The sequence below is a fragment of the Garra rufa genome, chromosome 23 (genome assembly GCF_049309525.1).
Source record: "Garra rufa chromosome 23, GarRuf1.0, whole genome shotgun sequence".
Lineage (NCBI taxonomy): Eukaryota > Metazoa > Chordata > Actinopteri > Cypriniformes > Cyprinidae > Garra > Garra rufa.
In genome coordinates, this window is record NC_133383.1 from 24308202 (window position 1) to 24328471 (window position 20270).

Sequence of the window (20270 nt, forward strand, 5' to 3'; positions counted from 1 at the left end):
TGACAGCAAGCCATTTCCATTCTCACTCGGTAACACAACAACCTGCCGTGATAAAATGATCTGTGAATTACGGAACCACAGAGAGCGCACACACACATGGCACGTGCGCTCACACAAACATATTTACACCTCCACATTGTGAGTGTGTTTGTGTGTGTGTTAAAGAAAGAGACTGAGTACATTGGCCTAGAGCTGTACATACATGACATAAATGGATTTTCTCTCACTCTGAAAAACAAATCCTTTAACCTTTTATCTGACTGCGAAGGTCACACTCACACACACACACACACTTTCAGAGGAGGCCAACTAGAGGTGAGGAATCACCATGTGGCCTCAGAATGCTGGGTAATGCAGTTTAGGGAGGAAGAGACTTTGCACCTTCTGCAAATGTGTGAGGTGATACTGCGTTTGCCGTTAGTGTTTCCAGTTTTAACCCACTGCAAAACTGCAGCTTAGGCAAAAGGAAACTAATGTCCGTAAATCACCTGTTGCAAATGTAAGAAAACTATGTGTTCTTTGAATAGAAAATAGATTTGGGAAATGTCTAGTAATTAAACAAAAGACCTTAGAAATGGGTAGAAACTAACTAGAATATTAACAACAAGCTAGAATAATGCTGGCACCTGCGTCAGCAGTATCAGAAGTGAGAACAAAGAGATTGTTGAAAAAAGTCATTATTTTTGCTTTCTTTGCGCACTAAAAGTATTCTCGTAGCTTCATAAATTTATGGTTGAACTACTGATGGTACATGAAATATGTTATCAATGTGCTTACAACCTTTCTGGGCCTTACACACGTCAGAAATGACAGAAATTAATACTTTTAATTAGCAAGGATGCTTTAAATTGATCAAAAGTAGTGTCTCTTGGCTAATATTTTTTCTAGAAAAAAGATAAACATGTATAGTGATGAAAGCCCAAATATTAAATGTCATGGATGAATATTTACTAAGTAATCAACTGTTTTGTAGAAGGGGGTAAAAATGAGAGAGTCAAACTACAAGGGGGGTAAAAAGGTCTTCAGAAAGATGGCAACATCATAATGTTATTTTTACACAGAGATTGGTAAGTTTGTTAGTAAAATCTGTTATCTTTGTTGCATTATTGTTGCATTTGGTTTTCAACTACTGAAAACATATTCAACAATGTGACTGAACAATGTAGGGCCTTGAAAATGTAGATTCCGAAAGAAAAGTTCATTAAGAACTAGAATCTAAAAATCATATTGGGATATCTTTAATACTTCTTGAGTTATAGGCATGCAAACTTTGGAAAAAGAATATTTATGGTTCTAACAGGTATGTTCAATGTAGTTACTTTGACAGAAGGAAACAAGATACATCTTTAATTTCAACATTATTTGTTCTTCAGACATTCCCCTTTAAAAAAAAAAAAGTAGTGTCATATTTTTGCAAATTGACCCACATTGGGTTTTTGACCACTGAAAGTGTGTATATTTTAATGATTTACTCCTGGAGCCATATTGGAATTTTTAAATGTCTCTACAAACAAACCGTATAGGGCCTTAAAAATGAAGATTCCAAAAGGAAAGTTTGTTAAGACCCAATATCTAAAACAGCATTAAGATATCTCCCATACTTCTTGAGTTACGGGCATGCAAACTTTAGAGCAAAAATGTGAAAAGTGCTGTTTCCACATTTTTGAATGGTCACCATTGGCACACAATGCAACAAAGATTGCTAAAGTTAACAGATTTTACTAACAGATCTACAAATCTCTGTGTAAAAATAACATTGTGATGCTGCCGTCTTTTAAAGTATTTTTTACCCCCTTGTAATTTGGCTCTGAATCTAAGGTGAAAACTGTCATTTTGATCCCTCTCTACAAAACAGTGGATTACTCAGTAAATATTCATCCATGACATCTAATATTTTGGCTTTCAACACTATACATGTCTTTCTTCAGAAAAAAATACTAGCAAAATTAAAAATTTGAGCCGGAGACCTTTGGTTGACTTGACACAGAATGACTTATTTCTAATGTTACAAAATATTTATTTTTCAGATAAATGCTGTTCTTCTGAGCTTTCTATTCATCAAAGAAACCTGAAAAAATCTACTCAGCTGTTTTCAACATAGTAATAATAATAATAAATGTTTTTGCACAGCAAATCAGAATATTAGAATGATTTCTGAAGCATCATGTGACTGGAGTAATGATGCTAAAAAAAAAAGCTTTGAAATCACAGGAATAAATTAAATGTTAAAACATATTCAAATAGAAAACAGTTATTTTCAATAGTAAAAATATTTCAAAGTTTTACAGTTTTTGCTGTACTTTGGATCAAACAAATGCAGGCCTAGTAAGCAGAAGAGACTTCTTTAAAAAAAAAAAAAAACATCATAAATCTGGAATCAGAGATTTATCTAATACCTTGTCTAATAAAATGACAGATTTTGACTTCAGGGTTTGTTACATTAATATTAATGGGAAGACTCTTTCTTTAAACATACATTTGTTCTAATTATGGATAACGGCTGGATCAATGGAGAGAATGGATTAGATGGGATCACCTCTGTGTGGAATGGAAGTGGACGGTTCTGTTTGCTGTAGAAAGCTGTGAATCAACATTAATCAGCAGTGAAACTGGAAAGACATTGCTGAACTAGTCACAACCTCCCCCACATGCCCTCTTTCTCTCTACAGGTTGAAGGTCACACAGTCATCACCACCAGGTGAGGACAAACCCTGGACACCATCCTAGATGTCCAGCTGCCCTTCAGTTATCATTGCATTGCGGCAACCACCCGCAACTCGACTGGGTTTACTGCAACTCACTCGTCATTGGCCCTCTTGAATCCATTCAGCATGTTATTTTATTAGTCATTCAGCTGACACTTTCTTACCCAAAGCAACTTAATATATTTATGACAGGAACACCCCGCCCAGAGCAACCCGGGGTGAAGTGCTTTGCTCAAGGGCGAAATTGTGATGGAGGATCCCGGTAGCGCTCCACTTTATGAATCACCACATCAACCTTCAGATTACTAGCTCAAATCTTTAACCATTAAGCTGGTGGTGGCGGAAACGCCACAGCTTGTCATATTCAACCTCCATAAATTCTCACGTTATGTATTCGCTGAGGTCACCGTGTTAATGTGATTTAGCTGCCAGTATCAAATTCCACTTAAAGCTTCTAGCCAAGAGTGCAGTTAGTGGCCTTGGCCTCTGTTACCCACAAGCTATGATCAGACCCTACAACTGAAGGTTTTGACTTCAAATCTCTAAGGTGGTTTCATTTAATCATCATTGCCCTGACTTACATAGCCTGCTTCAATCATTATTCATACATGACACCTGACACCTTTCCAAAACTCATTTAATGAAGCACATGGAAAGTTTAATTAAGCCGGCAACTCGTCACAACACTAACGTCACTGTTTCAATCTTCAGAGTAAATCAGCCTTATGTGTCAACCTGACACCTTAAACAAGATAAATCTCCAATCTCCTGTGTTCATCCCTGAGATATGGATCAAAGAATTCCTGCATTCTGAGAAATGCTTTACAATTCCCTGTTGTACGTGGCCGTCACTAATCGATAGCCAAAGGCCAAGTGAGAACCCGATGCTGAAAATCAGACACATCCTGTCAAATTTTAAAGAGCAAGTATAACGGATATATGAAGGCATTTTCAAACCCTATTCTATTCTGTATTTTATTCACTGCACAACTCCCCATTACATTTTCTATGTGAGTTTAAATTAAGTTTGTCAAATCTGTCTTTCAGTTGCAATGTACAGATGCCACACAGAGTGTGCTGGTCGATATGTTTTTCCCTCATATGGGCTAAAAGTCCACAAGAACCCCATTGCTAGGGGAACAACTGAGGCAATTATCTAGAGGAAGTTAGCAGCAGTTGGCTCACCCATACTGCAATACAGCTAATTATGCCTCTAGAGGTGTAGCCTGAAAACCAAATGATTATTTATCCAAAACATCTATTCATATATATATATATATATATATATATATATATATATATATATATATATATATATACACACTACCAGTCAAAAGTTTTTGAACAGTAAGATATTTTGTTTTTTAAAGAAGTCTCTTCAGCTCGGCCTGCATTTATTTGATCCAAAGTACAGCAAAAACAGTAAAATTTTGAATTATTTTTCTTTTTAAAATAGCTATTTTCTATTTTAATATATTTTAAAGTGTAATTTATTCTTGTGATTTCAAAGCTGAATTTTTAGCATCATTACTCCAGTCACATGATCTTTCAGAAATCGGCTTGGTGAGCAGAAGAGAATTCTTTTTTAAAAAAACATCTTACTGTTCAAAAACTTTTGACTCGACTGATTGAAATCGAAAGATTTGGCAATACATATTTACTATATACTATAAATATATGAAATAAGAATCAAATATAATATATATATATTATATTTGTACTACATATATGTGAACGTGGTCCACAAAACCAGTCATAAGGTTCATTTCTTGCTGAATAAATAAGCTTTCCATTGATGTATGGTTTATTTGGACAGGACAATATTTGGCCAAGATACAGCTATTTGAAAATCTGGAATCTCAGGATGCAAAAAAAATCTAAATACTGAGAAAATCACCTTTGAAGTTTTCCAAATGAAGTTCTTAGCAATGCATATTACTAATCAATAATTTTTGATATATTTACAATAGGAAATTTACAAAATATCTTCATGGAACATGATCTTTACCTAATATCCTAATGATTTTTGGCATAAAAGAAAAGGCTACAATTTTGACCCATACAATGTATTGTTGGCTATTGCTACAAATATACCCATGCTCCTTAAGACTGGTTTTTGGTCCAGAGTCACATATTTTATAATCTTTTGCACTGTTTTTGTATTTGGCTCCACAGAGACTCTACCAGCGATGCTGGGATCAACAAAGCATCAATTAAACAACAATAAAAAGAGAAGGCCCACCCTATGTTTAACAACTTAATTTAAGCCTTCCTCTAGACACACTGCTATAGCAGGGTGGAGGCAAGTTGAATTATTAACTGCAGATTGTTCCCAAACACACACAAACCACACACACATGCCACAACACAATACAGCACATAAAGAGTATTTTTTTAATCAATTATTCACATTAATATGGTGTGGACTAACCTCACATGATACAAAGGGCCTGGTTAAAAGCCCTGATACAGTCTGAGAAACCACACACACTGGGGAAAAAGCTGTGCTGAGTTGCAAATACTGTATGATCCACATCCTGCATAAGGCATTAAGAGCGGCGGACAGAAAATGGGCCATGAATAATGTGTGTTTGTGTGTGTACGTCTAAACAGAGGACTAGTGTCAAGCTAGGGGCTTCATTGGAAGTTAATCATCTGCACACTAACGCCTGACAAAGAACAATTTCCACTTAACCAGCATTAACATATATTCTTGGCTTTCTAAGATAAGAGTCACTTATGTGTTTTCTATGCTGTGTAATCGCTCCACAAGTACTGATATCAGCACCACGGACAGCTCCACAAACCATAGGCACTTTGTCAAGCCCAGACCTCTTTACTTCAGTGTAGGACACAACGTTCTTATCTCAGCACCACAATGATCACAGGCAGTATCTTTGGCTCTACAGTGAGCGTATGGCGCTGTTATACTACCACAATCGGCTGCTAGACAGCTATAAGTGCTTTGATTTCTGGTCACTCAGCTCTGGCAGTAGCAGCTGGAGGTCGTGCTCTGTTTCAGCACCATGGAGAGCTCCAGTGCAAATGGAAACACATTATAAACTTCAGTGCAATGCAAAAGCACAAAACTCTTTAATGCTTCCCTGCTCATTAAAAGGCAAGCCAGCATTCTCTACATAGTCTCACAACTGTAAATATAAATCACTGGGGCTGTAACCATCTTGAACATTAAGGAGAATCTCAATATTCAGAGTATTTGGTTACATGTTTGTATTCAGTCAACACATAAATGGGATTTCCATGTATTTGCATTTAATTTCCTCACTTTTTGGGTTCATTTGTGACCCTGGACCACAAAACCACTCTTAAGTAGCACAAGTATATTTGTAGCAATAGCCAACAATACATTGTACGGGTCAAAATGATCGATATTTCTTTTATGCCAAAATCATTGGGATATTAAGTAAAGATCATGTTCCATAAAGATATTTTGTAAATTGTCTACAGCAAATATATCAAAATTCATTTTCGATTAGTCATATGCATTGCTCAGAACTTCATTTGGACAACTTTAAAGGTGATTTTTTTTTATATTTAGATTTTTCTGCACCCTCAGATTTCAGGTTTTCAAACATTTGTCTCAAACAAACCATATATCAATGCAAAGCTTATTTATTCATCTTTCAGATGATGTATAAATCTCAGTTAAAAAAAAAAAGACCCATATGACTGGTTTTGTGGTCCAGGGTCTCATTCACTCATCAGTTATAGTTAACGTTAGAGAGCTTTATAGGGCTGCAATCTCTGTAAAGCCGCTGGTGGAACAATGAAAAGGGCTGTGCAAATAGATTAGATTGAACGGAATTGTTGTAATTTGTAATTAACTGGGCTGTTCCCTCTGTGTGTGGGCGCTTCTGGGTGTGAAATGCATCTGGGTTCACTTACACAAACGCGTGGTAGAGCAGCGCCCATCCTCGTGGTCTTTCGAGCGCGTCGTAGATGAGATTCTGTATCCGTCGTTTCCTGATATTATTCCTCTTCACGGGACGCGTGTAGCCCAGGGGCGTCTTGGCGAGCAGACCGATGTTCTGCGAGCCCCGTTTGAAGTCCGGTTCCCTGCCCGAGCCGACGAGCAGCAGCGCGCCGTCCCGTTCTTGCCCCGCGCACTGCTCCAGATCTCCGGCCAGCGCGCTCTTCCGCACTCGCGGGTCCTCAGCACTATTAGTGGCATTTCTGGACCTGATTCCCATGTTCACTGCTCTCGAGCCTCGGCGCCGCGCGTGTGGAAGTCCGGGATGGGGCGCATGCCATGATCCGGACAGGGAAAGCGCGAGCTCCTTAGTGGTCGTGGGTCATTTAAGGACCTCGTTCAGAAAGGGAGGCGCGAGGATGGGCTGTGGATCGAAAAAAACATTCACATCTGTCAAACGCGCTTACGCTCTCACACATGACGTTCGGTTGTCTGAACGGTTCTCGAATGTGTATCCCGATGTGAACGGAGCAGCATACAAACAGTGCTTTACGCACTACCATTCACCAACGCAACACCACGTCCGAATATACAGCGAGAAACAAACGAGTAGTCCGAATCACGAGTCGGTTCTTCTAAGTGAATCAAAACGATACAGCGGGACCGCTGTGATCCGGTTCCCGAACGATTGACTCTTATGAACCGATTCTTTTTAGTGAATCAAAGTAATGCTTAAATCGTAGCGGGTGCTGAATTAATGTGACTGAACACCTACTTTTGTCACGTCCGATTAAAAATTAAACAACTAACAGTTAATTTGTTACATTGTAATTGTATTGTAGGCTTAATCATATGGCAACATGTAGTTAAATATACACAACATGATTTATGTAATGATATTTTGTTTTAGAACAAATAAGTAATTAATCCATCATGTAAACATTTGTAACCCTGGATCACAAAACCAGTTTTAAGTAGCACGGGTTTATTTGTAGCAATAGCCAAAATACATTGTATGGGTCAAAATTATCTATTTTTTGCCAAGAAATCATTAGGATATTAAGTAAAGATTATGTTCCATGAAGATATTTTGTCAATTTACTACCGTAAATATATCAAAACGTAATTTTTGATTAGTCATATGCAATGCTAAGAACTTTATTAGGACATTTAAAGGCGATTTTCTCAATTTTCCTTTTTTTTTTTTTTTTTTTGCACCATCAGATTCCTGATTTTCAAACAGTTGATCTCGGCCAAAAATCAATTTTAAAAAAACTGACCCTTATGACTGGTTTTGTGGTCCAGGGTCACATTTTTTGTTTAGTACTTGAAGTAGCCTATAACATTATACAACAACATACAGTCAAACCAAATGTTATCCAGACACCTTCAACATTTCTGACATGATCATAGTTTATTCGCTATAGTTTAGAAAATGGTAATAAAATATGACAAGAACTCAGAGTTAAACTGTGTCAGAACAAATCTTGATAATGTCAGATAACTTTGATAGAAAAGGACAGTATGTAATGGATTACAAATATTCAGACAACTGTTAATATGACAATATTTACACAGCTATCAATACTTTGTTGACCAATTACCAAGCAATGCTTAATTTGTTCAGTCTGTGTTGTGAAAAGGTTGCACTTAAGCAAACACTTAAGCAAAACATGGTCAGGTCAAAGTGTCTGAATAATTTTTAATCCCAAATTTGTATCAGTTTTACTGGGAATGTTTTGGGTATAATACATCACAGTTTATTTTCCTATCCTCACTTACATAAATGAACTATAGTGTCCTGCACCCAGTAGTAAAAAAAAATCAAGAATTATATCTGGTGTCTAAATCATTTTTGGTTTGACTAAGTCATTAAAAAGTCATTAAAAGTCGGTGTTATGTACATTCAACATTTTCAAGAATTGTTATATAATGTTTTGCTAAAATAAACAATGATTTCATAATTTGAGACGTCTGGAGGCATTATGCAATAACATTTCACTCTTTCCTAATGCCTTCCGCGAGAACAGGCTACTAAAAGAATCGTTAAACGAATCGAAATCAGAACGCGAATTGTTGAATTCATTACGATTCCCATATCTAATCACAATCGCCTCGTAAATGGAAAAGAATGTGCGGTTAGAAATGTCGATGGGCTCAACAGCGCTGACAAAGAGCATCTGGTTCATCCGCAACAACGCCGTGCAACAATTGCATCGCCTATACCGGGCTGAGCAACACACACGATGTCTGAAAGCATAACTATAACGGCGGTTCTGCTGTCAGCTGTACACACACAAACACACAGGGAGCTGCCTTACCGTATTCTCCGCGCGACCGCATGATTGCTGATTCGAATTGTTCTCCTGCTGCCGTTGCTTGTTGAGATGAGGGAGGAGGCTCAGACGGCGCTTCAGACACAGGCGCGAGACAGAGAGCTTGTGGGCACGTGACACACTACTGACATAGCATCTCTGCGCCTCGGCAACGCAATATTGTGCATGCCATCGCAACCCAAAACCACCAAGAGGCTGCTGGAGAAATGCTTTCACATCAATCACATGGTGGAATATCACAGATACTCTCTTCTTCCTAACCTGAACAGAGTTACAAAGTGCACATCAAAGATCACACTTGGGTTTCTACAGCAGTCCTGGTCCTGGAAGAGCAAAGAGCACTGCATGTTTTGAATGCCTCTCTTATATGACACACCCAGTTTAGGTCTTGTATAAATTGGGTGTGTTACATAAGTGATAATATGTATTGGTCTCTGCCATATATTATGCAAAAAGTAGAGCATCAAATGGGTGTCTGATTATGCATTATTCATGAAACAGTAGGCAAACAATACCCAGATGATCTACCGCATCCACTGAGATTTTGAAGTGGACCATCAGTGGGCACTTTGGTACTCCATGAGGGCGCAGGACCTGAAAAGCATCGGTTTTAAAATGATGAAAGAGGAGGAAAATTTTGAAAGAACCTTTTCCATAATAGTACATTTTTGTATGTTAATTCTCTTCAGTATTGTTTTTATTTGTTTTTACACAAAAAACATAAATAAACAAACACAAAAAAGCCAGATGACATTTCAAATGAAATAAATACCTACATAGAGAACCAAAACAACAGTTAAATCACATAAAAAGGAAACATTTGCATGTAAAAGTTGAAAGGAAGTAGCCCAGACCATGGTTGCCAGAACTTCAACGTAAAAAAAAAAAATACAAAAACATTTTAGGTTTTATGATTTAAACTAAATTTACAGTAAATGTATTTTCATTAAAGGGATAGTTCACCCAAAAATCAAAATCATCTCATAATTTACTCACCCTTAAGTCATTCTAGGTGTATATGACTTTCTTCTTTCAGACAAATGCTATATTAAATATATTAAAAAATGTCCTGGTTTTTCCAAGCTTTATAATGGCAGTGAATGGGTGTTGAGATTTTGAAACAAAATAAAGCGGATCAATCGATCATAAAAAGTGCTCCACAAGACTCCAGGAGGTTAACAAAGGCCTGAACTGATGCATTTGTGTAGGAAAAATGTCCATATTTAAAACTTTAGAAGCTGTATTTTCTAGCTTACACTAACTACACGTAGGATGTAGGTGTAGCATAAGTTCTGGTGAGAATGTTCTAGTCTTGTAAGAACCAAGTTTTGTTTACAGCAAAGGAAAACCAGTTTCCTCTTGGCTTATATCGAAATCATATGACATATTTTTTTTACAAATCCTCATTTTGTATTTGAATTTGTGACTGGTGTTTTGTTTTGTTCTTGTCTCTCCGCTTCCGCGTTCGTCACTTCTCACTGGAGCTTAAGGTACGCCTACATCCTGGAACGCCACTCTCGTGAACACATGTACACATCTATTTGCTTCAGAGGGCCTTTATTAAAGGATTAGTTCACTTCCAGAACAAATATTTACAGATAAGTTACTCACCCCCTTGTCATCCAAGGTGTTCAAGTCTTTCTTTCTTTAGTCGTAAAGAAATTATGTTTTTTGAGGAAAACATTTCAGGATTTTTCTCCATATAGTGGAGTTCTACGGTGCTTGGGAGTTTGAACTTCCAAAATACAGTTTCTGTACAGGTCAAATGCCCTTTACAAAAAAAGGTCAAACAGCGGTGTAGGATGCAAGACAAGAGGAGCATTTGTGGTTAAAAAGTGTAAAAATTGTCTTTTTTTTTTTTTAGAACCAATTGTTACGCTGATAAGACCTTTCTTCCTCAGCTGGGATCATTTAGAGCCCTTTAAAGCTGCATTTAAACTGCATTTTGGAAGTTCAATCTCTGGGGCACCATTGAAGTCCACTATATGGAGAACATTCCTGAAATATTTTCCTCAAAAGATATAATTTCTTTACGACTAAAGAAAGAAAGACATGAACATTTTGAATGACAAGGGGGTGAGTAAATTATCTGTAAATATTTGTTCTGGAAGTGAACTAATCCTTGAACCCCCCCTGAGATGTGTGGAGTACTTTTTATGATGGATGGATGCACTTTATTGGACTTCAAAATCTCAACATCCATTCACTGGCATTTTAAAGCTGGAAGAGCCAGGACAATTTTTAATATAACCCCAATTGTATTTGTCTGAAAGAAGAAAGTCATATACACCTTGGATAGCTTGATGGTGATTAAATCAAGAGGTAATTTTAATTTTTGAGTGAACTATCACTTTAACTGATACCAACCCATTAAAGTACTATGATCTGTTTTGAACCTTTGTAATACACTAACAACCAATTCTTAAATGTGAAGTCTTACATGGAATTCTGGGAATGTCACTTCACGTTTTTCATTGTAAATTATATGACTTGTTCTTTTTCACTTTCAAAAACTTGTAGGCGTTTTCACTTTAAAATAAGAATCAGAAAGAGCTTCACTGCCAAGTATGCTTGCGCATACAAAGATGATAGAATGGAATACGATAGTATAGAAGGTGCAAGGATGTATTAGGGTGGAGGTGGTAGCAAATAAATATCAGATTATTGCACATATTTTTATTGCATATTGGGAGGAACATTTTAACTGTTCATAAGGTGGATTGCCTGGGGGAAAACTGTTCTTGTGCCTGGTTGTCCTGATATTTGGGTCTCTGTAACGCTGGCCAGATGGTATAAGTTCAAAGAGGCGATGGCTTGGATGTGAGGGGTCCAGAGTGATTTTCTGAGTTCTTTTCCTCACTCTGGATGTATACAGTTCTTGAAGGGTGGGCAGGGGAGCACCAATAATCCAATAAATGATAAAAACTAAAAACTAAGCAAACTCTAAGTGCAGAAACTGCACATAAGTCTACACAGCATCAGATGGTTGCAGTGACATGTATCTCTTCCTCCCCTGTTTAATGCTCTCATTGCTTTGCTGTGTAAATTCCTCCTCTAAACCAGCTTCTCTTGTCCCAGACGCCCCTCTCTAATTTCTGCTCAATCTGTCTTGTACTGACAGACCGGAATCTGCAGACGCCTTGTATTTGTGCGCATTAAGAATAAGAGGAAAAAAAATATAGAAATATAATTCAAGGACAGTACACCTTCACTACCTGCCAAAATATGAGGTGAAATGAGTTCTTGTCTCTTTTTTATTAAGTGAAGTAAGATATCACTGATAATGGCAAACAATGTTCAGCATAATATAATGTACACTATCTGTCAAAAGTTTTTGAGCAGTAAGATTTTTAATGTCATTTAAAGAAGTCTCTTCCGCTCACCAAGCCTTCATTTATTTGATCCAAAATACAGCAAAAGCAGTAATATTGTGAAATATTTGTACTATTTAAAAAAAAACGGCTATTTATGTATATTTTAAAATATAATTCATTCCTGTGATCAAAGCTAAAAATTTTTAGCATCATTAATCCAGTCTTCAGTGTCACATGATCCTTTAGAAATCATTCTAATATGCTGATTTGCTGTTCGAGAAACATTTATTATTATTATTATTATTATCAATATTGAAAACAGTTGATTACATTCTTTCAGGATTCTTTGATGAATAGAAATATCCAAAGATCAGAATTTATCTGCAAGAAAAAGCTTTTGCAACATTATACACTAAACGATTCAAAAGCTTGGAGTCAGTATGGTTTTTTTGGGTGGGATGGGAAATTATAGAAATTAATGTTGTTCTTTAGCAAGGATGCTTTAAATTGTTAAAAAGTGATGATAAAGACATTATAATGTTACAAAAGATTTTAATTTCAGATAAATGCTGTTCTACTGAAATATATATTCATCAAAGAAACCTGAAAAAAATCTACTCAGCTGTTTTCAACATAATAATAATAATAGTTTTTTTTGAGCAGCAAATCAGAATATTAGAATGATTTCTGAAGGATCATGTGACTGGCATAAGGATGCTAAAAATTCAGCTTTGAAATCACAGGAATAAATTACATTTGAAAATATATTCAAATCGAAAACAATTATTTTAAATAGTAAAAATATTTACTGTTTTTGCTGTACTTTGGATACAATAAATGCAGGCTTAGTGAGCAGGAGAAACTTCTTTAAATCATATAAAAACAATCTTAGCGTTCAAATACTTTTGACTGGTAGTGTATACAGGATTTCTGGCTTGGTGTTTGAGCATTTGAGCCTTACTGATGGGGATGTGGAGCTACAAAAGCCCAAAAAGGTTGGGAAACACTGCAACAAAGCACTCTAAACTGAAACTGAAACCGAGAATCCCACAGTGAAGCAGTTCTCAAGATTTCATTTATCATTAATGAGATTTACACTCTCTCTGAGAATTAAGTTTCTTAGGTTTCAAATCTCACACATCAAAGCAAATAACAATTTCCAGCACACACAGGGGCTTTTACAGTACATGTTTTTATCTTAACTAAGGTTGATTGTTTTTCTTAGTGTGAATTTGGTTTAGATTATTAGAGGGAGTCTTTACCTCTTTGTTGGCGTTTTTTAGTCTCTCTAGTGCAGTGGGAGTATCTGACTGATCTCTGCTGAATTTGGATGCATTTTACAGGGCTAGTCAAGATGGCTGCTGAAACACATACACATACACACACACACACACACACACACACACACACACACACACACACACACACACACACACACACACACACACACACACACAGACATAAAAGGCCAGAGCTCTAAAATGATCCCATCTGTCCACAAAGGTGTTAATTCACATTGTTATAAATCCACTGAAAGCAGTTTAAATACACTGCTTTATAGGAATGCTCTAAGGTGACCCCAGTACTGCAGTGCATTATGGGAACATACCTGTAAATCAAAACACAATCATGAATCTCTTTGTCTTTCTGCTTATCCAGTCACCTATGGCAAATCCAGTTCCAATTCTCTTTTGGGATGAAGCAGTTGAAGTACATGCAGGCCTTCCTAATTCCTCTTTCTATGAACACAGCCTTACGGCTATAAATCGTTATGATTCATAAGCCATAAATTTAAGTGCTTATGACGCCAAGCAGCTAGGAGAGATGCCGTTAGCCTCAGAACGACAGAGAGAGCGGCCATAGTTCAGTTTAGAGAGCCTGTGCCACCACCCTCTGACATACACTTCCCTCGGGAGGCCAGGATCCTACGGCTACAGAAAGAAATGGGGGAGAGAGAACGAGCAAAGCGAGGATGAAATAGACAAACCGATCAATAAAAGTGAAGTAACATCAAAAATGACCTGACTGTGGAGTTAGGCTCTTGGAAAGTCAGAGCAGACAGCATCTCCTTGTCAGAGATTGGAGGAACGGCAGAGCCAGGGGAGTTGAAGAGACAGTGGGGAGAGAAAGAAGAGAAAGCATCTTTGTCAGGGTGACAGGGGTTGAATAATTCAGTCTATGTCCAGCTGCAGCGTTAAATCATCATGTTTTATTCATTCGCAACAGTTTCAAAACCTAAAATTCAAATCGGATACATTAGGACAATTAGTGCTAATGTGAACACACACATCTGGAGAGGAATTAACTGTTGGTTGGGTGTTCCTAACAGGGGTGGGAATCTTTCAGTACCTCACGATTTTCTTTATTGTCGGTCACGATTTGATTAAAAATGAAAAAGAAATTAGTGTTACATAAAAAAACATTAAACTTCCCAATAATAACAAAAAAAAAACAATTAATATAATATTTTTCAAAATACTTGCCCTCGCTGAAAATGGAGCAGGATGTATTTGTTTTTCTTTCTCCTTCCTCATATTATTACTAATATTATTACAATAACTAGAAAATCTATGTTTTCCCCCACCCCTAGTTCCTATATGAAAAGTAAATGAAGTGCATATTTCAACCCACTGACTACATTTTTGTAATGCTTTTCACAAATGTTTTAGTTAAGAAATTGCCTGACAAACACTGAATATTTAGCAAAATACAACACTGAAAATATGGAATTCAAGATGTAGTTATTTTTTTTTTTTTTTAATAATTAAAACAGAAATGTTAGGATAAGAAATACACTACCCTTTAAAAAGCTGGGGTTAGTATTTTTTTATAGCAAAAACAAACTTGTCATGTTTGGTTGGATTATAACGAACTCTGGTGCGATTGATAAGTGTACTTTCACACTAGCACGTTTGGTGCGCACCCGGGTTCGTTTGACCTCAGAGTTCAGTACGTTTGGCTAGTGTAAAAGCTGTCAAGTAAAGCAACCTGCGCATGCGTTTTAGGAACATAATAGCACAAAATTAATAAAAACACCATTTATTGACCCTTTCTGTTTTCTGCGCGTGTGATTACGTAATTTAAATGCTAAACGCGCCAGGGTTCAACAGAATCAAGTTGAGTGTGAAACCAGGCCAACGATGCGGGGGGCACCAGTAACAAGCGAGCCCAGCGTAAAAGGCCACCTAAGTGTGAACGCTGCCATCCATTCCGAACCCCGGTGTGCACCAAACAAGCAGACTGACCACTAAAAAGATGGGTCTTGGTCCGCTTCCAAATGAACTCTGATGCGGTTTGAATGAAATATGAACGCAACACGGACCAAATACTTCTAAATGAACCAAAATCAGGAAGTGATGACAAAATGCAACGCTATGTGACACGATTTCACTAAGGGAACAAGCGGTGTATCTAAAAAAAACGAGCAGAAGGCAAACGTGGAGCAACGAGGAGGTAAAGTGCCTTTTCATGAGCTCTTTGTGAGTTCACAGGTGGTGAAAATAAAATCTAATGCAAGCAACAATGAGCGCGCTTAGTCCAATAGATGGCATTGCGTGTATTCGATTTAAAGCGGTGAATCAGTGAAAAGTTACTTTGATGTCATATATCCGCAACGTCGCTTTAAGTCAAACGTACCTTTTCCTCTTGAGTTCCATCACGAAATGTACGTCTTTCAACCCGAACAATCCCGTTGTGAATGTATAACTATGCCTTTAGGTTCAGTATCTTTAAGTTTGCTGTCAAAAATGCCACTGTGAACGCTAAGCGGACCAGGACCAAATGTAAAATTTTTCTTTTTGGTCCGGACCAAACAAACCTAACTACAAGTGTGAACACACCCTATGGTCCCTAAGATATAGGCCCAGTTTCACAGACATAGCTTAGCCTAAGCCTAGGTCATAGTTCAGTTAGGACATTTATTTTATAAACATGCCTTAGGAAAAAACACCATCTTGAGACCAAACAAAGGCACTTATATATTTTAAGATCAGTCAGTGCAAGTTTCTTTCACTTGAAACTGCTCAGACTTAAATTTTAGTCTAGGATAGGGCTAAACTAGGGGCTAAACTCGGAATTCTGACTTTTTTTTTTTCTCACAAATGCAATCACAATGGTCTCACAAATGTTTGTATCTCACAATTCAGAGAGAATTTTTAAGAATAGAGAGTTCAAAAGAACAGCATTTATATAAAACGGTAAAGAGTTTGTAACATTACAAATGCTGAATAAAAACAATCATTTCTTAAAAATAAAATATTTACTAACCTTTGAATCTATATTAAGCATATACACTTGCAATTGTGAATTATAAGGTCAAAATTGCAAAATACAAACTCGCAATTCTTACTTTTTTTCTCGCAAATTCGATTTTGTATCACAATTCTGACCTTTTTCTCTCACAAATGCGAGTTTGTATCTAACAATTCTGACTTTTTTGCACAAATTTGAGTTTGAACTTCAAATTGCGAGTTATAAAGTCTAAAAAAGGGGGAGGGGGGAAGACTGATATGTTCTCAGAATTGAGTTTATATCTCGCAATTCTTACTTTATTTTTCAGAAATGCTACTTTATTTAAAAATTAAAAAAAAAAAATTATTAAAATCCCATGATCTTTCAGAAATCATTCTAATATGCTGATTTGATGCTCACGAAACATTTCTTAATATAATCAACTTTGAAAACATTGCTGTTTAATATGTTTGGAAAACAAATAATTTTTTTAGAATGTTTTTACAGTTTTTCTCAATTGCTTAAACACATTTCTTGAAATTATGCCTCTTATTTGCGAAACTCTAAACACAAATCCACAACTCCTAACTCATTTCCCCAAACTTCCTATATTGAGGTCAAAATGAAGCTCTCCACTCAAAACAATTCAATCTTGCTGAAAAACCAAACTTTGCTTTCAGACATGACACACAAATCCTCAAAAACACACACACTACAACACAGTTTTACACACTGATGAGATAAATTCAAAACAATACTACAAAAACAATACAAATAAAAAACTTTTCACATGATGAACACAACAAATCTATTCCTTTGCAAGTGTTTTATTCCTTAATTTAATGTACTGTAGAGTACAGTACAAAACAGCAAAAAACAACTAAATAATTATTCTGCCCAGCATCCTGTCTTTGGTCTGGGACAGGCCAAAGAACCTCTTCAGCATCACAGGCTAAATTAGCCCTGGCCAGGCAGCAGGGGTAAAATCCTCTTGCATGCCTGATCCAACCCTGGCACTCATCAACTAAAATATATGAGACTGCTTGTCTTCTTGCCCTTGCTCTTCCTCTGTCTTTTCCATGTTGTTGTCGTCATCGTCCTCCTTCTCCTCCTCCTCTTCCTCTTTCACCTCCTACTCTTCCTCTTCAAAATTACACATTACTGTATGTGGGATATTGATTGAAAAAGACTGGATAGGATTCACAGTTACACTTGTACTAGTGGTCTGACAAAAACTAAAAAAAATAAAATAAAAGCACACAACGTCATTGTGAAACAGAAAAAAAAAGAAATATGGGCACAAAGGTGAAAATAAAAATAAGAAAGTCCACTGTCAGAATTTGTAACTCCTGTGTTGTCCTCTGTCTATATGCTTTCCAATGGAAGGTTCATGAGATGTACCTTTGATCTATTTCAGAGAACTGCTTTATCATTGGTTGATCTATATTATCTTCATTAGTGAAAGTCAAGATTCACTTGAATAATTCATGGCAAATTTACAAAAAGTCTAATAGAAATGTGTAGAATATATGATTGACAGTTTAGGACAACTAGATCAAAAATTTTGCATTTAGGTAATGATTTATACGATGAGCTAATGACTTGATGTTTTGAGGGGTAAGACTATTGCACAGAGAACTACAGTATATAATACATTTTGAGCAACATGACAATAGCAACTGATAATGTAGGAAACTGCAGACAAATGTATATTTCATTTCTGATCTGAGAAATGCACCAAAGTGACTGAGACAAACTTTTATCCTTTTATCTCCATCGAAGGTTCTGATTGGTGTGTGCTAAATTTTGACTCCTAGTGTTTCCAGTTGGGTAATTGTGTGCTAATTGAGCTCAAACTTCGCAGACTTGAGTGAACAATATTGAATGCTTGTGCTTTCTAAATGACCTCATGGTGTAAGCACTGAGAAATGTAGGGATTTGTGTGTAGAGTTTTGAAGTAACAGTTCACCAAATATAACTCATGTGTCAAAGCAGGGAATAGTGTTTATAGTTTAGGGAAATGGGTGTGCTTTTTCAAAAATGGCGTTATAGTTTTGAAATTTTAGTTCAAAAGACTGGTTATAGTGTTTTAGCAATTGAGAAAAACTGTAAGAATAGAAAGTTCAAAAGAACAGCATTTATATAAAAAGGTGAAGTGTTTGTAACATTACAAATGTTTTACTGGTACTTGCTGAATAAAAACAATCATTTCTTAAAAATAAAATCTTTACTGACCTTTGAATCTTTATTAAGCATCTGAATGGCAATCTATTTTAAAAGTCACTAAATAATCAAATTTGTCTATTGAAACACAAGATGCTCTTTGGATCATCTCAGATCATAACATTGTCACAACATGGACAACATCACCAAGTTTTACATAAACTTGCGGAGTACATGCAGCTTGAAACAAACTACTAAAACTATTTTTTACTCAATTTTATAGGCTGATAATATAATTCATAACGAAAAATGCTGTGTTACATTAGAAAATTAAAATATAAGCAAGACGTGTGGTCCCCATTGTATATTTTTTTTTAGAATCTGGTTAGCCTGAAAGTAATTAATTAAAATCATCTCTAAATGGTGCTCTTTGATGTGTAATGGGTTTACCCTATTCTCTGAAGCGTCTCTAAAACGGCTTTCATAAGATTCAGTCCAGCACAGCACAGGGGCGTTTAAATGTCAGCAGCAATGTAAATTACTCATGTGCTGTCAGGAGTTTTTAATAAAGGTGGAAATGAATCCTGCACAGCCCATCTGCACATACCGATAATTCACTTGTACACACATAAAGCAGCAGGGGAAAGGACACAGACACAATACTGAAGAATAACACGCAAACACTAAGGGAAACCTATGTACCTGCTGACCCTGAGTGTGAGCTGTAAAGAATGTGCGTGTATACTGCGATGTGTGTTTGACCTTTGTTGTGTGTGTGTGTTTGCCAGCTGTAAGGAGTGTGAACTATAGGGTGAGTATATCTTCTTGCTTTCCTGAAAATAGAAATACTGCAGCGAAATGAGCTCATCCGTTGGCAGTTATGTACACATCTGACCTCTTCTGCACGCGCACACACACACACACACACACACACACACACACACACACACACACACACGTTGGGTTTACATGTTTTATGGGGACATTCCATAGGCGTAATGGTTTTTATACTGTACAAACCGTACTTTCTATCGCCCTACACCTAAACCTAGCCCTCACAGGAGATTGTGCATACTTTTACTTCATCAAAAAAACTCATTGTGCATGATTTATAAGCCTGTTTCCTCATGGGGACCTGAGAAATGTCCCCACAAGGTCAAAATCTACTGGTATTCCTATCCTTGTGGGGATAGGAAATGTCCCCACAACGTGATGAATACCAGGTACACACACACACACACACACACACACACAAAACAGTATTTACCTTCACACACATCTCCAACACATATCCACACATTCCTCCAACACAAAAGTAGAAGAGAGAAAAACAGGGAAAGGAAAAACAGCACAATACATCTGCACTGCAATTTTTTTTTTTGATTTTTTGTCTTGTTTCCAGCCAAAATATCTAAAAGTTCTTAAATCAAGAAGGATTTTCTAGATGAGTAAAAATGATTTCTTTTCAGAAAAAACAAGTCAAAATTAATTTAGAACAAGCAAAATAATCTGCCAATGGGGTAAGAAAAAAAAATCTTATTTCAAACAGAAAACAACTGCCACTGAATAAAAATTTAAAAAAGTAATAGCG

General features: G+C 36.6%; 1 protein-coding gene across 2 annotated transcripts in view; it reads right to left on the reverse strand.

The window, feature by feature from the left end:
• Positions 1 to 9132, reverse strand: part of kcnq3 (potassium voltage-gated channel, KQT-like subfamily, member 3) — a 51731-nt gene extending 42599 nt beyond the window's left edge. Inside the window, exons 1-2 of one of the 2 annotated variants that reach the window (XM_073829641.1) lie at positions 8958 to 9132; positions 6612 to 7060 (exon numbers count right to left, since the gene is read on the reverse strand). In XM_073829641.1, the coding sequence (XP_073685742.1) occupies positions 6612 to 6916 (305 nt within the window). In that variant the 5' untranslated portion in view covers positions 6917 to 7060; positions 8958 to 9132. Of the gene's footprint in view, positions 1 to 6611; positions 7159 to 8957 lie in introns of those variants that run through there. The other variant, XM_073829642.1, reaches the window with a different exon arrangement.
• Positions 9133 to 20270: the final 11138 nt, after the last annotated feature.